The following is a 24012-nucleotide window of genomic DNA, read 5'->3' as shown; positions in this document are numbered from 1 at the left end:
AAAGATAAATGTGTATGTAAGGTTATTCACTGCAGCATTGTTTTTCATTGGAAGCCATGGGGACTGGTTAAACAATTAAGAATTACTGGAACACAATGTAGCAGAAAGAAAGGATGAGGAAGGCTACTATGTATGCATTGCAAGGTATTTGTCAAGTGAACAAAAGCAAGACACACACCAATGTATATAATATGCTATTTTTTTGTGTAAAAAATTAGAGGAGGGCTTCCCTGGTGGCGCAGTGGTTGAGGGTCTGCCTGCCGATGCAGGGGACACGGGTTCGTGCCCCGGTCCGGGAGGATCCCACGTGCCACGGAGCGGCTGGGCCCGTGAGCCATGGCCGCTGAGCCTGCGCATCCGGAGTCTGTGCTCCGCAACGGGAGAGGCCACAACGGTGAGAGGCCCGCGTACCGCAAAAAAAAAAAAAAAAAAAAAATTAGAGGAAATCTGTATATGAGTTAGCTTATGTACTCATAAATTAATTCTGGAAGGATATAAAAGAAACAAGAAGCGTTAGTTACTGGTGGAGAGAATGGAAGTTAGGTGGGAACTAGGTAGATGGAGACTGTATATTCGTTGTCATTTTTTTCATTTTTGAACGATGTGAATGTTTTGCCTATTCAATAAGGAAAACAAACAAACAAGTATACAGCCATATGTGTGTATTTAAGAAAGAAGACTAAGGATGCTCTCTATGTGTTGATAGGGAAGCGTTCCCGAGGATGTTAAGCGAATGAAACAAGGCATGGAACAGAATGTACAGTATCCACTTTTTGTTGAAAAAGGAAATCTAAGACTGTTTGCTTGGTTTTGCTTGCATATTCATAAAGAAACTCTGGAAGGATACTCGAGTGTGAACATTGTGATGTGCTGCCTCCAGACCCCCTTAGGAATGAAAGATTTCTTGCTGAAGCAGCTGAAGGGCTGCTGACAGATGTCCTTCTGGGAACAAACCTCATGGGTAATGATTGCCTCTTTTGAAGAGAGTCACCTTACCTGAGGTCATGCCCCCTTCTGGGGTGGCCTGCAATCAGTGAATTAGCAACATGGGGGTGTGAAAGGCCAGCTTCCCACCCCCAACTCAGGGCAACTCTGAAGGGTCAGCCAGCTTTAGAAATCCCCCTCCTTAAGCTGCATGGTAATTTACCTTCTCCTGCTGCTGTCTGGTTTCTTCCATAGAAAGAGAACACTTTTAGTAAACCTCCCCTTGCTAATAAGTAAGAGTGTGTCCTGGGGAACTCAACGTGCCACAGGAAACCAAAAACAGTGATTTCCTGTGCTTGGGTTGGGGTGGGAACCTGGTGAATGGGGGCAAGTTTGGGAAGAAGACTTTACACCCTACACTCTATGCCTTTTTAAAAAATTGAAGTATAGTTGATTTACAATGTCGTGTGAGTTTCAGGTGCACAGTGATTCCCAGTCTTTTTCCCTTCTAGGTTATTACAAAAATATCGAATAGAGTTCCCTGTGCTATACAGTAGGTCCCCGTTGGTTATCTATTTTATATATGGTAGTGTGTATATGTTAATCCCAAACTCCGAATTTATCCTTTTTATGATATAAAAAACATCTTTTTGGAAACATGTGGGTGTATTACGTATTCAAATCAGAAATCAAAATTTTAAAGTTAACTTGGTATATCGATGATATTTTATCCTTTTCCTCTTATATTTTTAGAGAACTTTTTTTATGTTTCAATTTGGGAGGAGATATTTTTAATCTAAAATACCATGCCTCGCTACACTCTAAATATGCTTTTCTTTTTTTCTTTTTGTTTTTGCTTAGGACCTACAGAGAAACACCGCCTTGATCTCACATTACAATGGAATTTAAGAAGCCACCTGACGGTGGCTGGGGCTGGGTGATTGTACTGGCCTCCCTCTTTACTCAGTTTTTGTGTTACGGATCTCCGCTAGCTGTTGGCGTCTTGTACGTAGAATGGCTGGACGCCTTTGGTGAAGGGAAGGGGAAAACAGCCTGGGTCGGATCCCTTGCAAGTGGAGTTGGCTTGCTTGCAAGTAAGTGGAGAAACTTATGCTTCTCCTCACTCGTTAATCATTTAATTACATTTGCTGCATCGTTCACATTGTGCAAGACATAGGAGGCTATTTTCTTTTTTTAAAGTATAGCACCTACTTTGCTGCCTTCACTGAGATTATAAACCACTCTTTCACTGTCATAAATCTATGTGACAATACAGGAATTCCATCAGAGATTCAGTTGTCCATTCATTCATTCCTTTATATATTTATTTGCTCCTGTGTGCCAGGCAGTGTTTTAGATGCTGGATATGAAAGGATGAATGGCAAACACATCATTTCTGCCTTTAAGTCTAGTGAGACAGTCTAGTGAGACACACGTTTCCACAAATAAGAAAGATACAGGGGTATGCGGGCAGTGATCCAGGTATGTCCGATGAATGCTGGTGACCAAAGGACCAAATATTTTTCAGCAGTCCTGGGAACAGTTCCTCTGTGATTCATAATTACTCCTCTCTGATTCGGATACACCGTGATCACACTGCATGTCCTACATTTGTGTCACCTTCTTAAGAAAAATTTGATATGGCAAAGAGTAGTCCCTTCTCAACAATGATCATGACATTAAGGATTTAAATATAGTGTTATGTGTAAGATGTATGTGATGCATTTTGTGTGACTTTCATAAAATGTCTCCAGAAGTAATATTCTTTTTTAAAAAATTTATTTTATTTATTTATTTATATTTGGCTGCGTTGGGTCTTCGTTGCTGCGCGTGGGCTTTCTCTAGTTGCAGCGAGCGGCGGCTACTCTTAGTTATGGTGCGAGGGCTTCTCATCGCGGTGGCTTCTCTTGTTGTGACTCACGGGCTCTAGGCACGCGGGCTTTAGTAGTTGTGGCTCGCAGGCTTAGTAGTTGTGGCTCATGGGCACTAGGCGCGCGGGCTTCAGTAGTTGTGGCTCGTGGGCTTAGTTGCTCCGTGGCATGTGGGATCTTCCCGGACCAGGGATCGAACCCGTGTCCCCTGCATTGGCAGGCGGATTCTTAACCACTGTGCCACCAGGGAAGCCCCAAAAGTAATATTCTTGATAAGCATTTATCAAGTGTGATATAATAGTGATTCTTAACATCTGTAGACAGCACAGTAGAGCGGCTTTTTTTTTAAGGACTAAAATCGTATGCACTTCAATTTCTGGAGTCATAGTTTGAGCTCTGCAGTAGTATTTAGTGATCATCAGTCTAACTTACTTGGAACTAGTTAAGAACAGACATGCTGTATACACACTACTGTATATAAAATAGATAACTAATAAGTACCTACTGTACAGCACAGGGAACTCTGCTCAATACTCTGTACTGGCCTATATGGGAATAGAATCTGAAAAAGAGTGGATATATGAATATGTATAACTGATTCAATTTGTTGTACAGCAGAAACTAACACAACATTGTAAATTAACTATACCCCAATAAAAATTTTTTTAAAAGAACAGATATGCTAAGATGTAGCCCTGGCGTCTAATCCTGAACTATGACCTTTACATGATTCACTGAGCAAATCACAATCTCTATTCTTATGGGGAAAATAAGGACAGTGAATGTGGTGATTTATAAGGTATTTTTCAACTCTAAAATGATTTACAAAGAAAATGCATTGGCCATTCCTTCTTTTAAATCTGTTATCTTTCCTGATCACTAAAGGGGACTTATTAAAACAAAACAAAACAAAAATCGTTGCTTCCAACTGATGAATTACTTTGTTAAATTAAAAAGAAGACTTGAAAAACAATGCTGGATCATGTGGCCATGTCAGATAAGAGAACGAAACGTAACTAAACAAATGAAAATAACACTGTCATTATAAGCGTCAGAAAAGCAGGAAACATTTGCCAAGATTTGTTTGAAAGAGTTTTTCAAAATGTGGATTATTTGTAAAGCTGTCAAAGTACAAGTGGATGATGATTGATATGTTTGAGAATATAATTTTTAGAAAATGATCCGGTGAGAAGGGAATTTTTAAATGTCCTCCAATTAGTCATCATTTCTTTTCTGGCTGTGTCGGGTTTTAGTTGTGGCATGCGGGATCTTTGTTGAGGCATGCAGGATCTTTCACTGTGGTGCAGGCTCTTCGTTGTGGCGCGCAGGCTTCTCTCTAGCTGTAGCGGCAGGTTTTCTCTCTCTAGTTGTAGTGGGCAGGCTCCAGGGCGCGTGGGCTCTCTAGTTGTGGCGTGTGGGTTCCAGAGCCCATGGGCTCGGTAGTTTGCGGCACGCAGGCTCTCTCATTGAGGCGCAAGAGCTCAGTAGTTGCAGTGCGCGGGCTTAGTTGCCTCGTGGCATGTGGGATCTTAGTTCCCCGACCAGGGATCGAACCCTGAATCCCCTGCATTGGAAGGCAGATTCTTTACCACTGGACCACCAGGGAAGTCCCAATTAGTCATCATTTCTATTAACAAATACAAAGTTAAACAGAAATTCAATTACCTTGCCTTCCAGCACGGGTCAAAGGGTAATTGAAGTGCTATCTCTGTCAGCACATACTTGGAGAACAAAGCTCTTTTTCAGGAAGTCTGTCCAGGTAAGACTTGAGGGTTTGAGGTGTTCAGGGAAGCTGAGATCTTCTTAGGGATGGATGGGGTATTGGTGGTCAGAGCCGATGCTGAGACTCTGAAAACTGAACTGCAGCTCTCTACTTTCTGCAAGTTCCTAAGTGGATGGACCAGTCTGTCTCAGGGGCCACAAGCAGCCCCCTTCACTTGTAGGCGGGACCAGCTACATAATTTACAATACCACGTGCAAAATGAAAATGCAAGGCCTCCAGTTACAAAAGTTAAGAATTTCAAGACAGCAGCAGCAGGGCAGCAGACCAAGTGCATGGCCCTTCACAGAGCTGAGTCCAGTGCAGCTGCATTGGTTGCGTGCCCACGAGGCCAGCCCTGCTTGATGGGCTGGAGAGAGAGAGCATCCCAGCAAACGTCCAGGGAATGAACAAGTACTGGGGGAGTGTTGGGCCGAAGTCAGAGCTAATCTGAGTCCTGGCTGTACCACCCTGTAGCTGAGGGACCTTGTGCAAGTAACTTATCTTCAGTGTCTTCAGCTAGATGAGAAGACACTCGAAGCAGCTAATCAGAGCTTTTGCAAATAAACATAGAATATGGAGACCAAAGGGTTCCAGAATGAGGAAGCAGTGAGAAAAAAATGATGACTGGAGAGCTAAGACTTATGGGTGTGTGTTTGTGTGTGTTTGTGCACATGCCTGTGTGCACTTTAGTTAGTGGCCACTGAGTATCTGTGTTGTTGGCTTCCCTTGGCTCTTCATAGCATAAATGAAGGGACACATCCTGAAAGCTATGTCATACAGTATTAGCAAGAGGGGTCTAGCGGTGTCTGAGCCACATTCATCATCTACTCTGTGGACAACTTTCGTCTACACAAAAACAAACGGATCGGTCCTACCTTGGAAATAGGAAAAGTACATCTCATCATGATTGTCAGTGATTCTTAACCAGGGAGAGAATCAGAATCATCTGTAGAAAGATTTCAGCATATAAATGCTTGGATTTGACCCTCAGACATTCCAATTCAGTCAGTCTATAGTGGGGCCCACACACGTGAATCTTTTTCAAGCCCCCAAAGTGATTTTCAGTTGGGAGCTACCACTGGCTTAAGCCCTCTCTACTTAGATTGCAGTCTTGCACTCCTTGGTGGTTCTCAAATGTATATTGGTGTCGACATATTTATAAAGGGAGCTCTTGTAGGTTTCTGCTTGAACGTGTCACTGTGTATGCCATGTAAACCATGACAGATTGTGTCCAGTGGCCCCAATTCTGGGGAATGAACACATAAACGGACATCTTTGCATCCTTTTTGATAAAAATGAATTTAACTTATATATATATATATATATATGTATGTATATATTTACATAAATACATCTTTGATAGTTGCTCTTAAAATCAGGAGTATATATGAATGACTTGAGCTTGTCTAAAAAGCCAGTTTCTTACTCATCAGTGCTGTGGGGTGGGGACGGAGGGTGGTCCCAGGAATCTTCTTTTTAACTAGCTCCCCTGATGATTCTGATGCAGCTAGCCATATCGTAGCTGCGGAACATGAGTTGTTTTCTTTACGCAGTTCTGTCCAGAGAAGACCTGGTAGGTGTCATCCTTGACTAGTTCTGTGATCCAATCTCTGGAGATTTATAATTGAGTAAGCACAGCACAGGTACATTTGCTAAGCAACAGACAAAGTCTGCTTTTCATGTACTTGTCCCTTTAGTTCAAAAAGTGCCCCTTGTGTGCCTGGCTCGATACCAGCCACCTTCACTTACTTGATCCTGGTTGATCCTCATAATAACACACTGAAATAGGCATTCTTGTCCTTAAATTTTAGTGACCTGCCCAAGATGAACACATTGTCTAAGAGGAAGATTGGAAAAAAAAAAAAAAAAAAGGAGAGAAACATTGACACCCAAGCAATGGTTTTTCTAACCTGTTAAGTCTGTTTCTTCATCTTTAAATTGGAGATCATAAAAGTACCTACCTGGGACTTCCCTGGTGGGCCAGTGGTTAAGACTCCACACTTCCACTGCAGGGGGCGTGGGTTCCATCCTTGGTTGGGGAATTAAGATTCTGCACGCTGCGCGGCACAGCCAAAAATATAAACAAATAAAAAATAAAAGTACCTACCTTATATGATTGCCACGTAGAATACTCGAGATGGTGCTTGTCATGTGGTAGGTACTCAACAAATATTAGTTATTAAAGAACAACAATCCCCCACAAATAAAATTACTCTCCCAACCAAACTGGAATCTGCAAAAGAAAGGAACCCTTCAGCCTGCAAGACAAAGACATTTCTAGGGGGATGGGCAGGAGGGAGAGCTGTTAATATTGTATCTAAGCGTCTGGAATTTAAAGGCCCACCCATTGTCTTTAACAAACCCAGATTTGGACAGTAGCTAAGAATAGCGGAAAGACATGCAATTCTTAACTTTATACTCTTTATAACCTTAATTCTTTCTCTTTGAAACTTGAGTAATTGAGAAAATACTAAGAAGTAGACCTCTCATCTGAATTGTTTTTCCAGACGATCCTTAGGATGAATAAAGCTGGATATCAAGGATTCGGCCTCCCTCAGTTATACATCGTCATCACGCACACTCAGAGAATCTCTTCTCCTGTGTGTTAGGGAGGCCCAGACATCATCTCTGCTATAAGAGATTTAGAGTCTCAGGGCAGAGACAGGAAAAAAGGGTAGTAATGCCTTGAGACTTTACCACAAATACCAAGAATAGCAAGAACAAGGCAGTCTCTGGAGTTTTATAGAGATAGGCTGTGAAGTGGGCCAGAGGGGAGGGTGGGCTGGGCCAGATGCATGGGCGTGGAGAGGGCAGTCCACGCAGAGTCCCCGTATGCACAGCCCTGGCATCGCGCTGCAGGTGATGCCGTCTGGTAGAGTACGTTTGGCTGGAGAAGGAGTGATGTGTTAGGAGCTGTGATCGTCTGTGTCTACTTGGCTAGGGCTGCATTCCACGGTTAGTCAAACACTCATGGAGGTATCACTGTGAAGGTATCTTATAGATGCGCTCCAAGTCCATAATCAATTGACTTGAAGTAAGTGAGATTATATTAAATAATCTAGGTGGATCGGATTCAATTCACTGAAAGTCTTTATGAGTAGAAATGAGCTTTTCCAGAAGAAGGAATTCAGCCTACGGCTATAGCTTCATCCTGTGGGAGAGAGTTCCAATCTGCCCTTCCTGAGGCCTAGTCCTGTGGATGCTGTCCTTGCCTAGCCAGGTCCCAAAACCACGTAAGCCAGTTCCTTGCAATAAATCTCTTAATGGAAGTCTTCTTCTGGTTCAGTTTCTCTGGTCGAAACCCGAAGGATTCAGAAGGAATGGAAGGTAACTGAACTAAAGGGCGATCATGGCCTTATGTTGTTTTAAGTTGGGAGAAAGCACGCTTTGGTTGGGTGTTATGGTTCACATTCAAGGAGAAGGGTGGGACCGTTTTTCTGACCACAGAGGTGCTGATACAGCAGGGAGAGCTTTTGTTCTGTAGTTTTGTACTCCAGATAGATTTAACAGTCCCCTCCCTCTCTCTTTTTTTTGTCTTTAATTCCTCCAAAGATCTTCAAATCCCTAATGAGTCAGTACCTCTATCTCCAGGTTAATATAATGAGTCAGTATAGCCAACAGGCTTGCTGCATGAGTTGTGAGTGTAGGCAGAGCTGGCTTTCAGCATTATCTGTACAGTTTTACCCCCTGTTAACTCCTTGCGTAGGACTGAATTCCTGCCTCCTACAAGGACGCTGTTACATTGGCCCATTCCCAGTGTGTTGGGCAGGCCTAGGGTTTGGTGAGAATCTTGGCAGGTTTTGCTGACTTGAAGAAGGCAAATGGACATGATACACCAAAGCAACCGATAAGCAAGGTGATCGGTATACTTGAGAGCAAGGATTTGAGTGGATGTGGTTCTGTAGTGCCTTTTTCTTCCTCAGGAAGATGAACTTAAAATTCCTGATCTCAGGGACTTCCCTGGCGGTCCAGTGGTTAAGACTCCGCCTTCCAGTGCGGGGCGCGGGTTCCCTCCCTGGTCGGGGAACTAAGGTCCCACATGCTGCGGGGTGTGGCCAAAAATTAAAAAAAAAAAAACTGGGGGGAGTAAGAAGTGAGAAACCTGCCAGTTTGTTGGGCTCCCCGCCTTGTAAGTAGAGGGATAGGACTCGTGGGCCTAATCAATCTGCTGTCTTAGGAAATCCTTGCAGTACTACAAGCACACAGCCTGGTTACTGCTATAATTTATTTCTCATTGTACCGTCAGCATACTTACGACAGTAGGCCTGGCCATCCTACCACTCTGGGGACTCTCTGAAACTTTTTGGGAGAGAGAAGTGCATGGAAGTTGATTTCTTTCCCAAAGGGAATAATTTCTTTTCCAAAGCTGTTTATAAAAATTACAACTTGGAGAACCACATTATGGTTCTCTTCTCTGCATTTAGAATGTATTTTCATCTCTTTTGACAATACTTCACAGCCCAGTTCAAGGCTCAGTTCTTTGGCCCATGGTGATCTCTCTTTTCTGAAATCCCCAAACACATGATCTGAACCTTTCTTTTGTGCTTATTGCCCATGGCCTTAGGTTTTGATATGTGTTTGTTTTGCCTTTTGGTCTAGGTCAGAAATTTTGCGCCTTCTTCTCTGTGTCCTTATCTACCATGATATGGGCCTCCAGTGCTGTGTGGTCCAGTACAGTAAGCACTGGCCACATGTGGCTGTTGGACACTTGAAATGTGGCTAGTTCAAGATGAGATGTGCTATAAGTGTAGCAAATACACAGTGAATTTCAAAGACTTAGTACAAAACAAAGGAGTGTAAAATCTCTTTAATCATGTTGAAATGATGATGTTTTCGATGTATTTGGTTAGATAAAATATATTATTGAAATCAATGTTACCTCTTCTTATTTATCTAATGTAGCTAGTAGAAAGTTTAAAATGCCATGTGTGCCTCCTTATCTTTCTGTTTTGCAGCAGTGCTGTTCTAATGGAGGCTTGGTAAATAGTGAAGGAATGGTAATGGTCAAATATTTACTCTTTTGTTTGATTAATGCAGACCTAAATTTATGTTACTAGCAAACTTTTAAAGATGTGTATTCTTCCTATTAATTTTTTTTTTTTTTTTTTTGCGGTACGTGGGCCTCTCACTGTTGTGGCCTCTCCCGCTGCGGAGCACAGGCTCCGGACGCGCAGGCTCAGCGGCCATGGCTCACGGGCCCAGCCGCTCCGCGGCATGTGGGATCTTCCCGGACCGGGGCACGAACCCGCGTCCCCTGCATCGGCAGGCGGACTCTCAACCACTGCGCCACCAGGGAAGCCCCTTCCTATTAATTTTAATAGCCAGCAAAAATTTAACTCCATTTCTTCCCACATTACCCTGAAGGGCTAAAGGAAACAATTTCATCCCTTAACGTGTACATCATTCTCACTTCCTTAGAACAACTCATCCTTCTCATTTTCTTTCTTTTTTTAAAAAATAATTTTTATTGGGGTATAGTTGATTTTCAGTGTTGTGTTAGTTTCTGCCGTACAGCAAAGTGAATCAGTTATACATATGCATATGCATATATCCACTCTTTTTTTAGATTCTTTTCCCATATAGGTCATGACAGAGCACTGAGTAGAGTTCCCTGTGCTATACAGTAGGTCCTTATTAGTTATCTATTTTATATATAGTAGTGTGTATATGTCAATCCCAATCTCCCAATGTATCCCTCCCCTCCTTTCCCCCTTGGTAACCATAAGTTTGTTTCCTACATCTGTGACTCTGTTTCTGTTTTGTAAATAAGTTCATTTGTACCATTTTTTAGATTCCACAAAAAGCAGTATCATATGATATTTGTCTTTGTCTGACTTACTTCACTTAGTATGATAATCTCTAGGTCCATCCATGTCACTGCAAATGGCATTATTTTGTTCTCTTTTATGGCTGAGTAATAGTCCATTGTATACATGTGCCACATCTTCTCATTTTCTAATTCACCCTTGATCATAACAAAACACTTTTTCCACAAGAGTTTTCATTTTCATTTCCTTCATTTAATTCCCCTCATTGGCTGAGAATGATATCAATCAGTCTGATTTGCAGATGACCATTAACAAATGATTTTATGTTTTTGTTTCGTTTTGTATTTAAGAGGTTGTAGGGCTTGAAAGCCCGACCGCATCCTCCTTTCGTTCCTCATTCATCACTTTGGTTTATAGCAACAGTCCCTGATCTTTTTGGCACCAGGGACCGGTTTCGTGGAAGACAATTTTTCCATGGGGTGGGAGATGGTTCAGGCGGTAATGTGAGCGATGGGGAGTGATGGGGAGCGGTGGGGAGCAGCAGATGAAGCTCCGCTCGCTCACCCACCACTCACCTCCTGCTGTGTGGCCTGGTGCCTAACAGGCCTCAGGACCAGTACTGGTCTGTGGCCCAGGGGTTGGGGACCCTTGGTTTATAGAGTTACTCCCTAATATATAGGTTCTTACCTTTTTTGAGGGAACGTGTCAACATTGTGCCAAAGATGTTGCCAGGCTACTATGCAGGAGAATAGAATATCATTTAAGAGCCCTGCATACGTCTTAGTGCCCCACCTGCCACCTGCCATCCTCAGACCCGTCTTCTGTTCTGATTGCTAGCTCTGCTACTTAGCATTTTCCGTTCATCCAACCAATCAAGATTAATCACCCAGACAGAAGGAAGTAATAGTAATAATGGCCCCTAAACCCCAATACACATACAACCGTGAGTTCAAGAAAACTTTTTATGAAAGGCAAAATGAATATAAAGGCAGTGATATGTAGTGTGTGTGTGTAACTATCTTCTTTTTTTTTAGGAAATTTCTTCACCTATTTATAAAAATCCTCAAATAGAAAAAAAACACAAGGAAAATTAGGCAATCTTTTGAACTGATTGATAATGAAAATAATATATTATTTTTTTCATTAAGCCAAAGTTGTGCTTAGTGGACAATGTAAGCTTTAAATTTGTATACTAAGGAAAAGTTATAATTTCTATAACCGTTTTCCAGGACAGAAGTCTGGCAGACTTGGCTGGGTACGCTGCTTAGGGCCTCAGAAGGCCAAAATCAAGGTGTCAGCTGTTCTCGGCCCTTATCCGGAGACTGAGGGAAAGTCCATTATAAGGCTCACTAGGTTGTTAGCTAAATTCAATTCTGTGTGGCTGTAGGACTGAAGTCCTCATTTCTTCACTAGCCTTTGCCCAGAGGTCATTCTCGGTTTCTAGAAAGGAACACTGTTCAAACTCGTTTATAAGGTTAAAATTATCCTGACTCTAAAGCCAGACTGATACATTACAAAACAAACAAACAAACAAAATGAATATAAAGGCAGTGATATGTAGTGTGTGTGTGTGTGTGTGTGTGTGTGTGTGTGTGTGACTTCTTACTGGCTTCCATTTTACGCTGAAATTGTATCCTTCTCACTATTTCCTTATTAAAATATTCCTTCTTCCTCTTTAATGAAATGACAGTGATAATAGATAGTTATTACATTTAAAAATGTCTTTACTTGTCAAAATAGGAAAATTGGCAACCCAGTGATGACGTTCCTCCCTCCCTTTTTTTCTAAAATTTTATAAATTCCAAGCAGTGGAGTTACTGGTTCATATTACAAGTTAAGTACCTTTTGTTCCAAAGGTCCCTTCTGCAAAGTAAAAGACCTGAAGCCTCATAAGAAATCTCCCCTGAGAGTAGTCCTTTGATTTAATGAATCTCTTGAATTGAAACTAGTCCAGTGCCGAGGAGTAATCTATGGTTTATCATCTTGGAGAACTTGCCTGTTACTAGGAAGAGCTAAACACATAAATGTGTCAGTTTTGTCGATGTGACTTACTGGTCACTTCCAGTTATACTTTGCCCTAATTGTTATTGATGAAACCTGGGGCTATTGTGGTTTAAATCTGTGTCAATCAAGTCTAGAAATACCCTGGTTCTGAGGATGAGAATAAAATAGTTTGCTCTAAACTTTTAAACACCAAAATGAACATAAATCTCATGTTTTCATCTTCTGTAAATTCATAAAATTACTTAGGCTGTAAGATATTAAGAAAAGTACATAGGTGTTTTTTAAATTGATATTTCTAGAAAAACATTAAGGTGCCAATGGAAATACATCTCAATTGGGAAGAATGCTGGGCTGACTTTGGCCTTAGCCCTGTCATTGATTAGCTATGGATTCTTGGTCAAATCACATGATCCTTCTAAACTACAGTTTCATCATTTTTTAAATAAGGTCTTTGGACCCTTTCCAAGGCCCCATTCAGCTCTAAAATTCTTTGTCTTTAACCTCTGACATCAAGATTTTTTCCTCTAAGTAAGCAGCAGGTGGTGGCGTGAAAGTAGAGAATTTTTTTTCTTCTAGTTTTGTTGAGATATAATTGACATACAGCACTGTATAAGGTTAAGGTGTACAGCATAATGATTTGCCTTACATCGATCATGAATTGATTACCACAATAAGTTTAGTGAACCTCCATCATTTCATATAGGTACAAGATTAAAGCGATAGAAAAAAATATTTTTTCCCTTGTGATGAGAGCTCTCAGGATTTACCCTCTTAACAACTTTCATATATAACACACAACAGTGTTAATTATATTTATCATGTTGTCCATTTCATCACTAGTACTTATTTATCTTTTTTTTTTTTTTTGCGGTACGCGGGTCTCTCACTGTTGTGGCCCCTCCCGTTGCGGAGCACAGGCTCCAGATGCGCAGGCTCAGCGGCCATGGCTCACGGGCCCAGCCGCTCCGCGGCATGTGGGATCTTCCCGGACCGGGGCACAAACCCGTGTCCCCTGCATCGGCAGGCAGACTCTCAACTACTGCGCCACCAGGGAAGCTCGTACTTATTTATCTTATAACTGGAAATTTATACCTTTTGACCACTATCATCCAAGTCCCCCTCCCCCATCCCCTACCTCTGGTAACCACAAATTTGATCTCTTTTTCTATGAGCCTTTTTGTTGGCTTGTTTGTTTTTGAAGTATAACTGACTTACAACACTATATTAGTTCCAGTACACAACATAGTGATTTGATATTTCTACACATCTTAAAATGATCACCACAATGAGTGTAATTACAGTATGTTACCATACTAACACATTACATAATTCTTGACTATATTCCCCACACAGTACATTTCATACCTGTGACTCATTTATTTTGTAACTGGAAGTTCTAACCTCTTAATTTCCCTCATCTATTTCTCTCTCCCCCTACGCCCCTCCCCTCTGGCAACCACCTGTTTGTTCTCTGACTCTGTGTATCTATGACTCTGTTTCTGTGTAAATATGTTTTTTCATTTGTTTTGTTTTTTAGATTACACATGTGAGTGAAATCATACAGTATTTGTCTTTCTCTGTCTGACTTATTTCACTTAGTATAATATTCTCTAGGTCCATCCATGCTGTCACAAATGACAAGATTTCATTCTTTTTTTATAGCTGAGTAATATTCCATTGTATATATATACCCCATCCATTCATCTATTGATGGGCACTTAAGTTGGTTTCATATCCTGGCTATTGTATATAATGCTGCATTGAACATAGGGATGCATATATCTTTTCAAATTAGTGTTTTTGTTTTCTTTGGATAAATACCCAGGAGTGGAATTGCTGGATCGTATGGTAGTTCTATTTTTAAGTTTTTGAGGAATCTCCATATTGTTTTCCATTGTGACTGTACCAGTTTACCTTCCCACCAACAGTGCATGAGGGTTCCCTTTTATCCACATCCTTATCAACACTTGTTATTTGTTATCTTTTTGATAAAGGCCAGACAGGTGTGAGGTGAGAAGTTTTTTAAAACCAGTTTTCAATTTGCTGTTTTCATCTGTCAAAGAATTTCTGCTCATTTCTTCCTTAGGCTTAATGTTATTCAAAGAATCATGTATTAGGCAAACATGATTTAAGAATTTATCACAAAATTGATGATAATATTATACATTTTATAAAATAGTGGTTTTGGTTGTACATGCTGTGAAACTTATTACCCTTCACCCCACCCCCATCTTCCCAAACTTTGAGTTTCCTTGTAGAGTTAACATGCCTTAAGGAGCATAAATTTAAAGTCCTGCTTCGAGGATGAAACTTGAAACTTTTCAAGTATGCCAGTAACAATCTCTATTTCAATTCCATGTGCCTGTTAAATTTGTAAACACTGACTGTCAGTGTCAATACAATTTGGTAAACAACATAGAAGGGTCATGACTTTATGATGTCAACATCCATTTATGAAATTTGACTCTTAAAATCATTTCTATTTTTGAAGTATCTAAGTGTTTCTCGTTGGGTATACACATAGCTCAACTGTCAGATAAGTTTGGTCTTTCAAATGGATTTTCCTCCTAAAACACTGGAGTAGAATATTCCCCTCTGTCTTGTAAATATATCAGTCTGCTCTTCCATACTGGCTCATACAAGAGGGCTTGAAATGACAGGGGCCAGTTCATGACCAGGGAGGAATGTGGGATGGCTCTAGGCATTGAAAGCTGGTGGTATCTCAGTGGTCATAACCTGGTCTTAAATACGTGCTTAAGAGACTCTCTGTTATTGGTAAGAACGGGCTTGGGATCATCAGATCCTGGCTCCACCACTTGCTAACAGTGAGACTGTGGATGGATGACACTATCTCTCCATTTGAGGTTTTCTAAAATGTTTTAAGATATGTACAGAAAAATGTGCATATCATGAGAGTATAGCTCAGTGAATTGTTTTTACAAACCAGACACACCCATGTAATGAGCACATTCACACCCAGAAACAGGACGTTAGCAGCACCTAGAAGCTGGGCTGTGTTTCCTTCTGGTTATAGCTTCCTACCCCCTACCAAAGACCCACTGTCCTGACTTCTGACTGTAGATTAATTTTGTCTGTTTTTTACTTCTTATGATTGGTATTACACAATGTGTCCTTTTTCTTGTTGTATCTTTCACTCCACATACATTTGTGAGATACATCTGCATTACTGTGCGTAGCTGTAGGTCATGCATTCTCATGGCCATATGGTAGTCCATTGTATGAATACACCAGAATCTACTTATACCTTCCACTACTGAGGAACATCTGGATCTGTGGGTGCTGGCTACTATGACTAGTTCTGCTATGACCATTTATGTCCGTGACTTTGGGTGTAGGTGTACATAGAAGTAGAATTTCGGAGTCATACAGCGCTGTGTTCCGCTTTGGGAGATCACGCTTGCAGTTTATGGGAGGATTGCTGCACATCCTTGCTCACACTTATTGTTGTCTGCCTTTTGCCATTCTGGTGAGCATGCTTTTTAAAAATTGGGAATAATGATTTGTACCTTGAAAGGTTGTTGTGAACTCAATGAAGATGTTTCTCTTTGCTTTTAAACGTTGGGCTCTTTCTTCTAACCATGGCATGGACAACCCTTCTGAGCTTCAGTTTCCTTCCATGTAAATAAGACTACTGGGCTGAGTAACCCTTCATGTCCTTTTATTTCTAATATGGTAAGCTCCGTAGTTGTAGATACTGTCAAGGTACAGTGCTAGTGAGAGAGAATTTCACTATCACTTAAATCCCAGTACATGAGCAGTTGCCCACTTCCACAGAGAACTGGTCCAGGTAATGGTCCCTTTTACCTGTCAGTCAACAGTGCACTTCCTCCCCCAAATTCCAGGTTACATGTAGTATGTAGGACAGGGATACTGACAAAGTCATGCCCGGGTGCGTAGGATAGAGGCATTTGCCCCCACCTGCCAAAATCTTCTCTAGGAAGGGAGTAACTACCCTCACTTTATCCCTTTATAAGGATGTTATGGATAGCATTGAGTCAATCATTAAGTTTATTTTTACCGTCAATTATATGACAGGCCTTGTGCTGAATAGGAGCTCTGGGTAGAAAAGATGCATGGCAAGTACAGGAGACCAAAATCCTCAGAAGGGTGTGGCGGTTAAGCTGATGGACTCAACAGCCAGATGGCCTGGGTGTTTACTTCTTAATTGTTACTCTGATGGTGGCTGCCGCTGTTACTCTCATTGAAAATTTAATAAAGTCTGACTCCAGAACCCCAATTTCTTAGCTATGTGACCTTCGTCTTCTGACACTTTAATTTCCTTATCAGAAAAGCGAGGATAACGAAAGCACCTACCTCCCAGGAAAGCAGTGAGATTATAATGAAGGGACATTGTTTATGTGAAGTAGCAGGGTGTCCAACCCGTAGTGAACACACAGTAGCTTATTATTGCTGTTGTGGTTTTACGATGGAAGGAATCATTTTAAATTTCGGATGGATGATAGGATGTGGAGAGGAGGTTACTGTTAAATAAGTGAAGGTTTCGTTTATGATTTTAGGTCCCGTGTGCAGCCTGTGTGTCTCATCTTTTGGAGCAAGAGCCGTGACAATCTTCAGTGGCTTCATGGTGGCAGGAGGCCTCATGTTGAGCAGTTTTGCCCCCAATATCTACTTTCTGTTTTTTTCCTATGGCATTGTTGTAGGTAAGAAACTTGGTCCCCGTGACGCTTTTCTGAGCTTTGAGAGTTAAATGTTTTACCCGTGTGACGTTTCTTATTCAGTTAATGTAAGGAGTGAAAATGCTCAGGAATAATTCACTTTCAGCAACCACTTTACCAAAAATTGTTGCTTTAGTAAAACGTCCACCCAGTGAATCAAAATACTTCAAAGGATAAATGTGTTTTTTGTTTGTTTGTTTGTTTTTTTGCAGTACGCGGGCCTCTCACTGCTGTGGCCTCTCCCGTTGCGGAGCACAGGCTCCAGACGCGCAGGCCCAGCAGCCATGGCTCACGGGCTCAGCCGCTCCGCGGCACGTGGGATCCTCCCAGACTGGGGCACGAACCCGCATCCCCTGCATCGGCAGGCGGACTCTCAACCACTGCGCCACCAGGGAAGCCCGATAAATGTGTTTTAACAATGCCCATTTTGTTTTCTTGCAAGGCATGGGGAGGTTTTTTTTATTTCAGCACTTGTCTCTCTAGCACAAAAAAGGAAAAGAGGGAGAGAAGCATGCAACTTAGATGTCACTGACACCTGCCACTTCTCACTGATGTAGGAAATGGTCCCTTTCCTATTGGGCGGTTAAGCAGGGCTCTGTTGAACTGTTGGTGTTCTAAACATCCTTGCTGTTCCACAGCACCTGTCACCAGGGCCCCAACCACAAGGTGATAGCAGAAGTAAAAAGCAGAGTTTAAAGCACGTAATAATAATGATTATTTTTGTTAGAGGTAAGGCATGAGTGAAGAAAACTGAGCGGTGGGGATGATTAATGATGATCTTGGTTACAGAAGAGGAAAGGGTCCAGGGCTCAGGGCCTGAGAGCACTGGCAATTTTGGGGGGAATGCTTTTGTGATGTATTGCACTCATTGTATTCAATGTCAAACATCACCAGACTCAGGATCCCTAGGAGCTGTTGGTGGGGAATTTTTAAAAGACTCCACCTTTCAAAGTTTCTTCTTAATGTCTGAAAGAACTGAATTCTTTTTTCTTTTAAATAATAAAAATTTATTTTGTAAATCAAATAATCACTTTCAGATGTATCCTCTATGTAAGTCCAAATGTTTAGGAATTAGAATTTTTTAATAATACACCAATGTTATATACAATTGGAGGGAATAACAGTTGAAATACAGTGTAGGCAGAAGTTGTTCTAGTTTTTCATATTCAATTTGAACAAATAGAAAAGTATATTAGTCACATAGAGAGAATGAAATATTTTATTTTAGATCATAAAAATATTATGCCCACTCTATTATACAGTAAAATGTAATTGAATATTTGCTTAAGTAATGAAAGGGTTAAGAAATGATTTGGGTTATAATCAGAGGAACATAAGTTATAAATCTGTAGAAGGATTGCTATTTTCCAAATGAAATTCCGATAAAAGGCTAAACAGTTTCAAACATTTTATATAAAGAATGAATTAGGGCTTCCCTGGTGGCGCAGTGGTTGAGAGTCCGCCTGCCGATGCAGGGGACGCGGGTTCGTGCCCCGGTCCGGGAAGATCCCACATGCCGCGGAGCGGCTGGACCCGTGAGCCATGGCCGCTGAGCCTGCGCGTCCGGAGCCTGTGCTCCGCAACGGGAGAGGCCACAGCACTGAGAGGCCCGCGTACCGCAAAAATAAATAAATAAATAAAAGAATGAATTATTCCTGATCAACATGTTTTTTTTGCTTTAGTGTCAGAAAAGTCACAACACATTTGATAAACGTATGTTAAGAGCCAGTTTTCTAGACGTGAGCTCCGTAGTACCATCTATATGACATTTGTTCAGAAATGGTGGCAAAATTCTTAGAACACAGCATATTAGGGTGGAGGAAGAGCTGCCTGCCAGCGCTGACACAGCTAATTAACAGGAGGAGAAGCTGCAAAGGAAAAGACTGGAACAGAGCAGATCTCATTGCTACATGTGGCAGCGAAGGGAAAAGCACAGCTGAGCCGGACACAACCCAGGCAGGGACACAGACGCTGCGGCTCAGGATTTTGGTGTTTAAAAACTTCAGAGACACATTCCAGCAAGATGGTTGGTTTGAGTCAAGCCTGAAAGAATTTAATTTTTTTGACTACTAATATTCGTTTTTTTCACATGGGGATATTTCCCCAATAATAAATAATAGAAATTATAGCCGCTAATATTCCAGTAGGTAGTGTGTGCTAGGCTCTGCTTTATATGATCTCATCCAGTCTTCATGTGAGCCCATTTTACAGAGAGGGAAAGTGAAGCTCAAGCAAAGTGAAATTACTGACTAAAGCCACATAAGTAGGAGATTTGGGGTTGAATCCATTCAGTCTGACACCAGATCCTGACCTCTTTTACATATTTGTAATTATTTGTAGTGCTTTTAGAACTGTTGAAGTTTATTTTAAATTTAACTACATACCCAAATTCTACTCAGATCATAATCTAAATAAGCAGGTCACTTGTTAGTTCTTTGAGAACAGGTTATATGTTTGGTATTTTATATTACTTATTCCCCGTAGTGCTTAATACAGTTTAAACCTATACATGCAAATATGTTAATCTCTGGTGTAGAATTGGAAGGTATTCATTGAATAGTCATCTTGCATTCTTGTCTAAAATCATGAAAATAAAAACGTAGATATCTGTGCTTGTGTATGAGCATCGAATTATTCCTTTTAGGTCAAACCCCTTTTTACATAGAAAGTTGAATCCTTATGCCCTTGACATGATTTGGGCATTTCCCCCAAAATTTGGACGAAGCATTTGAAATTTCATGGGGTTTTACTCCTTCACATGGTTTCAAGGTTAAGGTATAGCCTTTGTGAGTACATATCCAGAGTTGTCACTGACTTAAAAATTGACCCAAAGTGAGTGATACCATAGTATTTGTATTCCCCATAGATAAAAATGAATTTTTTTTTTTTTTTTTTTTTTTTTTTGGCGGTACATGAGCCTCTCACTGTTGTGGCCTCTCCCGTTGCGGAGCACAGGCTCCGGACATGCAGGCCCAGCGGCCATGGCTCACGGGCCCAGCCGTTCCGCGACATGTGGGATCTTCCCAGACCGGGGCACGAACCCGTGTCCTCTGCATCGGCAGGCGGACTCTCAAGCACTGCGCCACCAGAGAAGCCCAAAAATGAATTTTTAAAAAGAAAAAAAATTAATGTACATTGTTTAAGATTTTATGTACATTTGATTGTGTTGGAAGCATATCTAAGGGTATATAGAAAGAAAAAGACAAAATTAGGTAACTCCCATAACTAAATTTCAAAATTTCTATAGCAATGGAGAGAGCTTTACCAGCTTGTGAAACTGATTTTGATTTGGCTTATGGTGTTGGAACCTTTCAATAGCTAACCCTGTCCCTTCTCCCCATGAACCCATGATCTTCTGTTAATGAGATAGGATTTGATACTGGTCTTGACTTACTTTACTAGCTGCTGCTGGCGGTGGGGGGCGTACAGGGCTTCCACTTGGCTTTCCCCACTATGGTAACTTTTACTTCACTGGCCAGAAACAATGTAGATAGAAGGTTATACCAACTACTATGTACATGTGCTCCAATTAATTATCAGGAACTGGGGAAATGACTAGGATGGGCCCATGGACTCAGTGGACCCACTGTGAGCCAGACCTGGGCCATGATCCCGTATATTACCTGGCCCTCCTGTGACCCCCCTCTAAGGGTAGGCCATGTAAGTGCCTCAGGCCCCTAGTTAACAGTGCCAGTTCATTTCCTGTGTCCTACAGTGCTCAAAAGGCATCCCACTCTCCCTTGCGTATGATACCTAAATAAGTGACCGTAGTTCTCTTTGGGGCAAGATTCAGGATATTATTGTCTATATATTTGCCATAGTGGTTTTTGCAACGTCCTTCCTTCTGGAATCCTGGCCTTTCCTTCACTTAATGGAATCTGGGTCAGAAAACAGGCTCACGTCTGAAGATTGTATATGACTCTGATTTGGCAACAGGTTCTGAATCCCTGTGGCTAGGAGGAGGCTGTCAGCTCATGGAGAGAGCCCTGGGCTTCGGGTCAGGAGACATAGGTCCTGTGAGCTTGAGCAAACCCCTTGGTCTCCAAGAATGACTGTTGCCTCTTCTGTGAAGGCGGACTCAGAAACCTACCTCACATAGCTCTTGTAAGGACTAAGTGAAGTCGAGCAAAATAAAAATAAGGTAAATGAAAGAGTTGAGTTGGATTTCCATAGTAAAAAATCAATTTAATTTTAATTTCAATAATAATTTTACAGGTTCCAGTAATTTTAAAGAAGTTTTTAAAAGTTTAAAGTTTTAATGTCAATACTTAAAAAGTCACGCACTGTAGTAATTATTGGGCCCCCTGTGAGCTACTTCTTGCTAGGAGATTATTAACACTTATTATCATGGTTGACTTCTTTGTGGTTTTATTTTGTCAGTAGGCTCAGCATATAGGGCTCGTGGAATATTTGTAGGGTAAATAAATGGGAATTTAATGAACAATGACACTTCCATTCTGTCGCCATTGGAAGTAGAGTATCCAGTTGAAAAGGAAGTGACAGGAAATTATTACACCGTCTAAACTCCTCCCTTCTGTATTATGAATTCCTTAGAAAAAACAAGAAAGATTCAGTCTAATGATAACATATATTGAGCATGCATTCTGTGCAGTATTCTAAGCATTCTCCTCTGTCTGGAATGAACTAGATGGTCTCTTAAGATAATCTGGCACAGGCAGGAGCAAGCACTGACAGTCCAGCTCTGGGGTTGGGCCGTGTGGGTTAATCTTATCTTACTCACTTGCCAGCTGTGGACTGTAGACATGTTACTTGCATACTGTTTTCTCATTTTTTAAAGTGAACATAATAATAGTAACTACCTTCTAGGGTTTTGTGGATGGATGAGTTAAAGCCATAAATATTCACCAGCATCACCATCATTATCAGTTTTGTGACCTTGGGAAATTATCCAGCCTCTCTGAGCTTCCGTTTGTATTTCTTGTGAAATGAGACTAACGCGACTTCACAGAGATATTGTGACTATTCGTGAGATAATGTATGTAGAGAGGCACACGGGTGTTTAATGAATGTTTGTTCCCTTCCCCTTAAGTTCCTTTCTGATCTCTTAGTTCAAGAGCACAGCAGCAGCTTTTTGTAACTGAAGAAGCACTATTGAATCAGAACTATTTGTATAACAGATTAAATAATATAGAGAAAGAAAATTAAAGTTATATGGTATGTTTATAATAGAAAACATCAAAAAGAATAGTGAAGTGTATTAGTTGGCATAATTCTCTTTTACCATTTTTTTAAAAATACTGTCTTGAAAATATGATGTTATCTTGTTTGGGTTTTGTAGCTAGAATAAAATGGCAGCTTGCTGGTTTTCAAGTGACTGTATGTCCTACTGCCAAACCTGGTAATTCAGGCTCCTGTGTTCTCAATAACTTTAGTAAAATCGGGAAAAAGAAAATGTGGTGGGAGACTGGGAGGAATGGGAAGAGGGGCCGCAGGAAATATGCCCTTAATGATTTGCTCAAGCTTCTTCCCAATCATTTCCCATTGCTTTTCTGAAAAGCACAACTCAAAATCAATTTCTTGCTTTCTCTTTTCTTCAGATTATATTGTTCCTTAGCTGCCTGATTACTGTTTTCTTAATAATCTCTTCTTGATTTTGGAAAAATTCAATTTTCTCTTCCTTCATTTTCTTGTTAGTATCTGCATATCCATTGAGCTTGAGGAGGGCATAACCCACTTTCATAGACAATCTGATTCTCCTTCTCTAGTGATGGCAAATTAGATAAAGGTTGTTTTCTGATATTCGCTTTAGCAGTTAGTTTTATAAGCCCTTGTTTTTTGTTGTGCCGTTAAAGATCGCCTTTTGTCTCTCATGGGTGTTCAGTTATAAAAAGGAACTATGATTTTCTAATTAGTCTGAGGCTAGAGCTATATAATACCATAATACTCAGGTGGAAAAGTGAAAAAATATTTCAGCATAAGGACTATTTTTGGTACTTTGTTATATTCCAAGCACAGATACTGAAATCTTTCACATTTTTTCTGTCTCTTAATCTTTACAACTATCTTATGAGATTGTTTTAAAGATAAGGAAACTGAAAGTCACACAGCCAATAAGTGATAGAGTTGGGACTTGAATCCATGCCTGCCTGATCCCAAGCCTGTGCTCTTGACCATCCAGTGTCAGGTTCAAGGTACTCATGCTGAGCGTATAAAGTTTGTGCTTTAATCAAGCCAGTGTCAAAGCTATATGCTTTTGTAAAGCCATGTCAATCAAAAAGCTAGCCAGTTGCTTAAACTTTTTCTTTTTTAATTAATTTTATTTATTTTGGGCTGCGTTGGGTCTTCGTTGCTGCACATGGGCTTTCTCTAGTTGTGGCGAGCTGGGGCTACTCTTCATTGCGGTGTGCGGGCTACTCTTCGTTGTAGTGCGTGGGCTTCTCATTGTGGTGGTTTCTCTTGCTGTGGAGCATGGGCTTAGTTGCTCCACGGCATGTGGGATCTTCCCGGACCAGGGATTGGACCCGTGTCCCCTGCACTGGCAGGCGGATTCTTAATCACTGCGCCACCAGCGAAGTCCCTGCTTAAACTTTTAAACTTTTTCCATGCAGATGTTTTAGGCTAGAAACATAAACAGTAATTGCATTTGGATGCTCTAAACTTATCTTTTTCAGCATCCAAATTTCCATTCTCACAATTTTATTTCTAGAAGTAGATACTTCTGGAATATCATAGGCTATTGCCTACCTTAACCTTTGGCCAAGATGATAAATCCTACTGGCTCAGCTATTCTAAGAGGTGATCAAATACTTGTTTCAGACCATAGAAAAGGGAAATTCTCCCAGATGACCAAGAGGCAGGCCCAAGAGGCACACCCAGTGACCAGCTGTTCTGGTTTGCCCAGGACGAAGGGGTTTTCCAGGATATGAGACTTCCAGTGGCCAAAGCAAGAAAGTCCTAGGTGCTACACCTAACCCCTATTTTACACATAGAGTCTGGATTCTGTAAGTTTACCCTCATCACTTTTT

General features: G+C 41.1%; 1 protein-coding gene across 1 annotated transcript in view; it reads left to right on the top strand.

Annotated features, from left to right (window-relative positions):
- Positions 1-1822: 1822 nt before the first annotated feature.
- Positions 1823-24012, top strand: part of SLC16A9 (solute carrier family 16 member 9) — a gene marked incomplete at both ends in the record, with an annotated part of 35129 nt that continues 12939 nt past the window's right edge. The window contains 2 exons of the mRNA XM_082673531.1: positions 1823-2018; positions 16868-17011. Coding sequence (XP_082529657.1) covers positions 1823-2018; positions 16868-17011 — 340 coding nt within the window. The remainder of the gene's footprint in view (positions 2019-16867; positions 17012-24012) is intronic.

This window comes from Grampus griseus (assembly GCF_964374135.1).
Source record: "Grampus griseus genome assembly, chromosome: 16".
NCBI classification, from domain to species: domain Eukaryota; kingdom Metazoa; phylum Chordata; class Mammalia; order Artiodactyla; family Delphinidae; genus Grampus; species Grampus griseus.
This window is presented reverse-complemented; position numbering and strand designations above follow the sequence as displayed.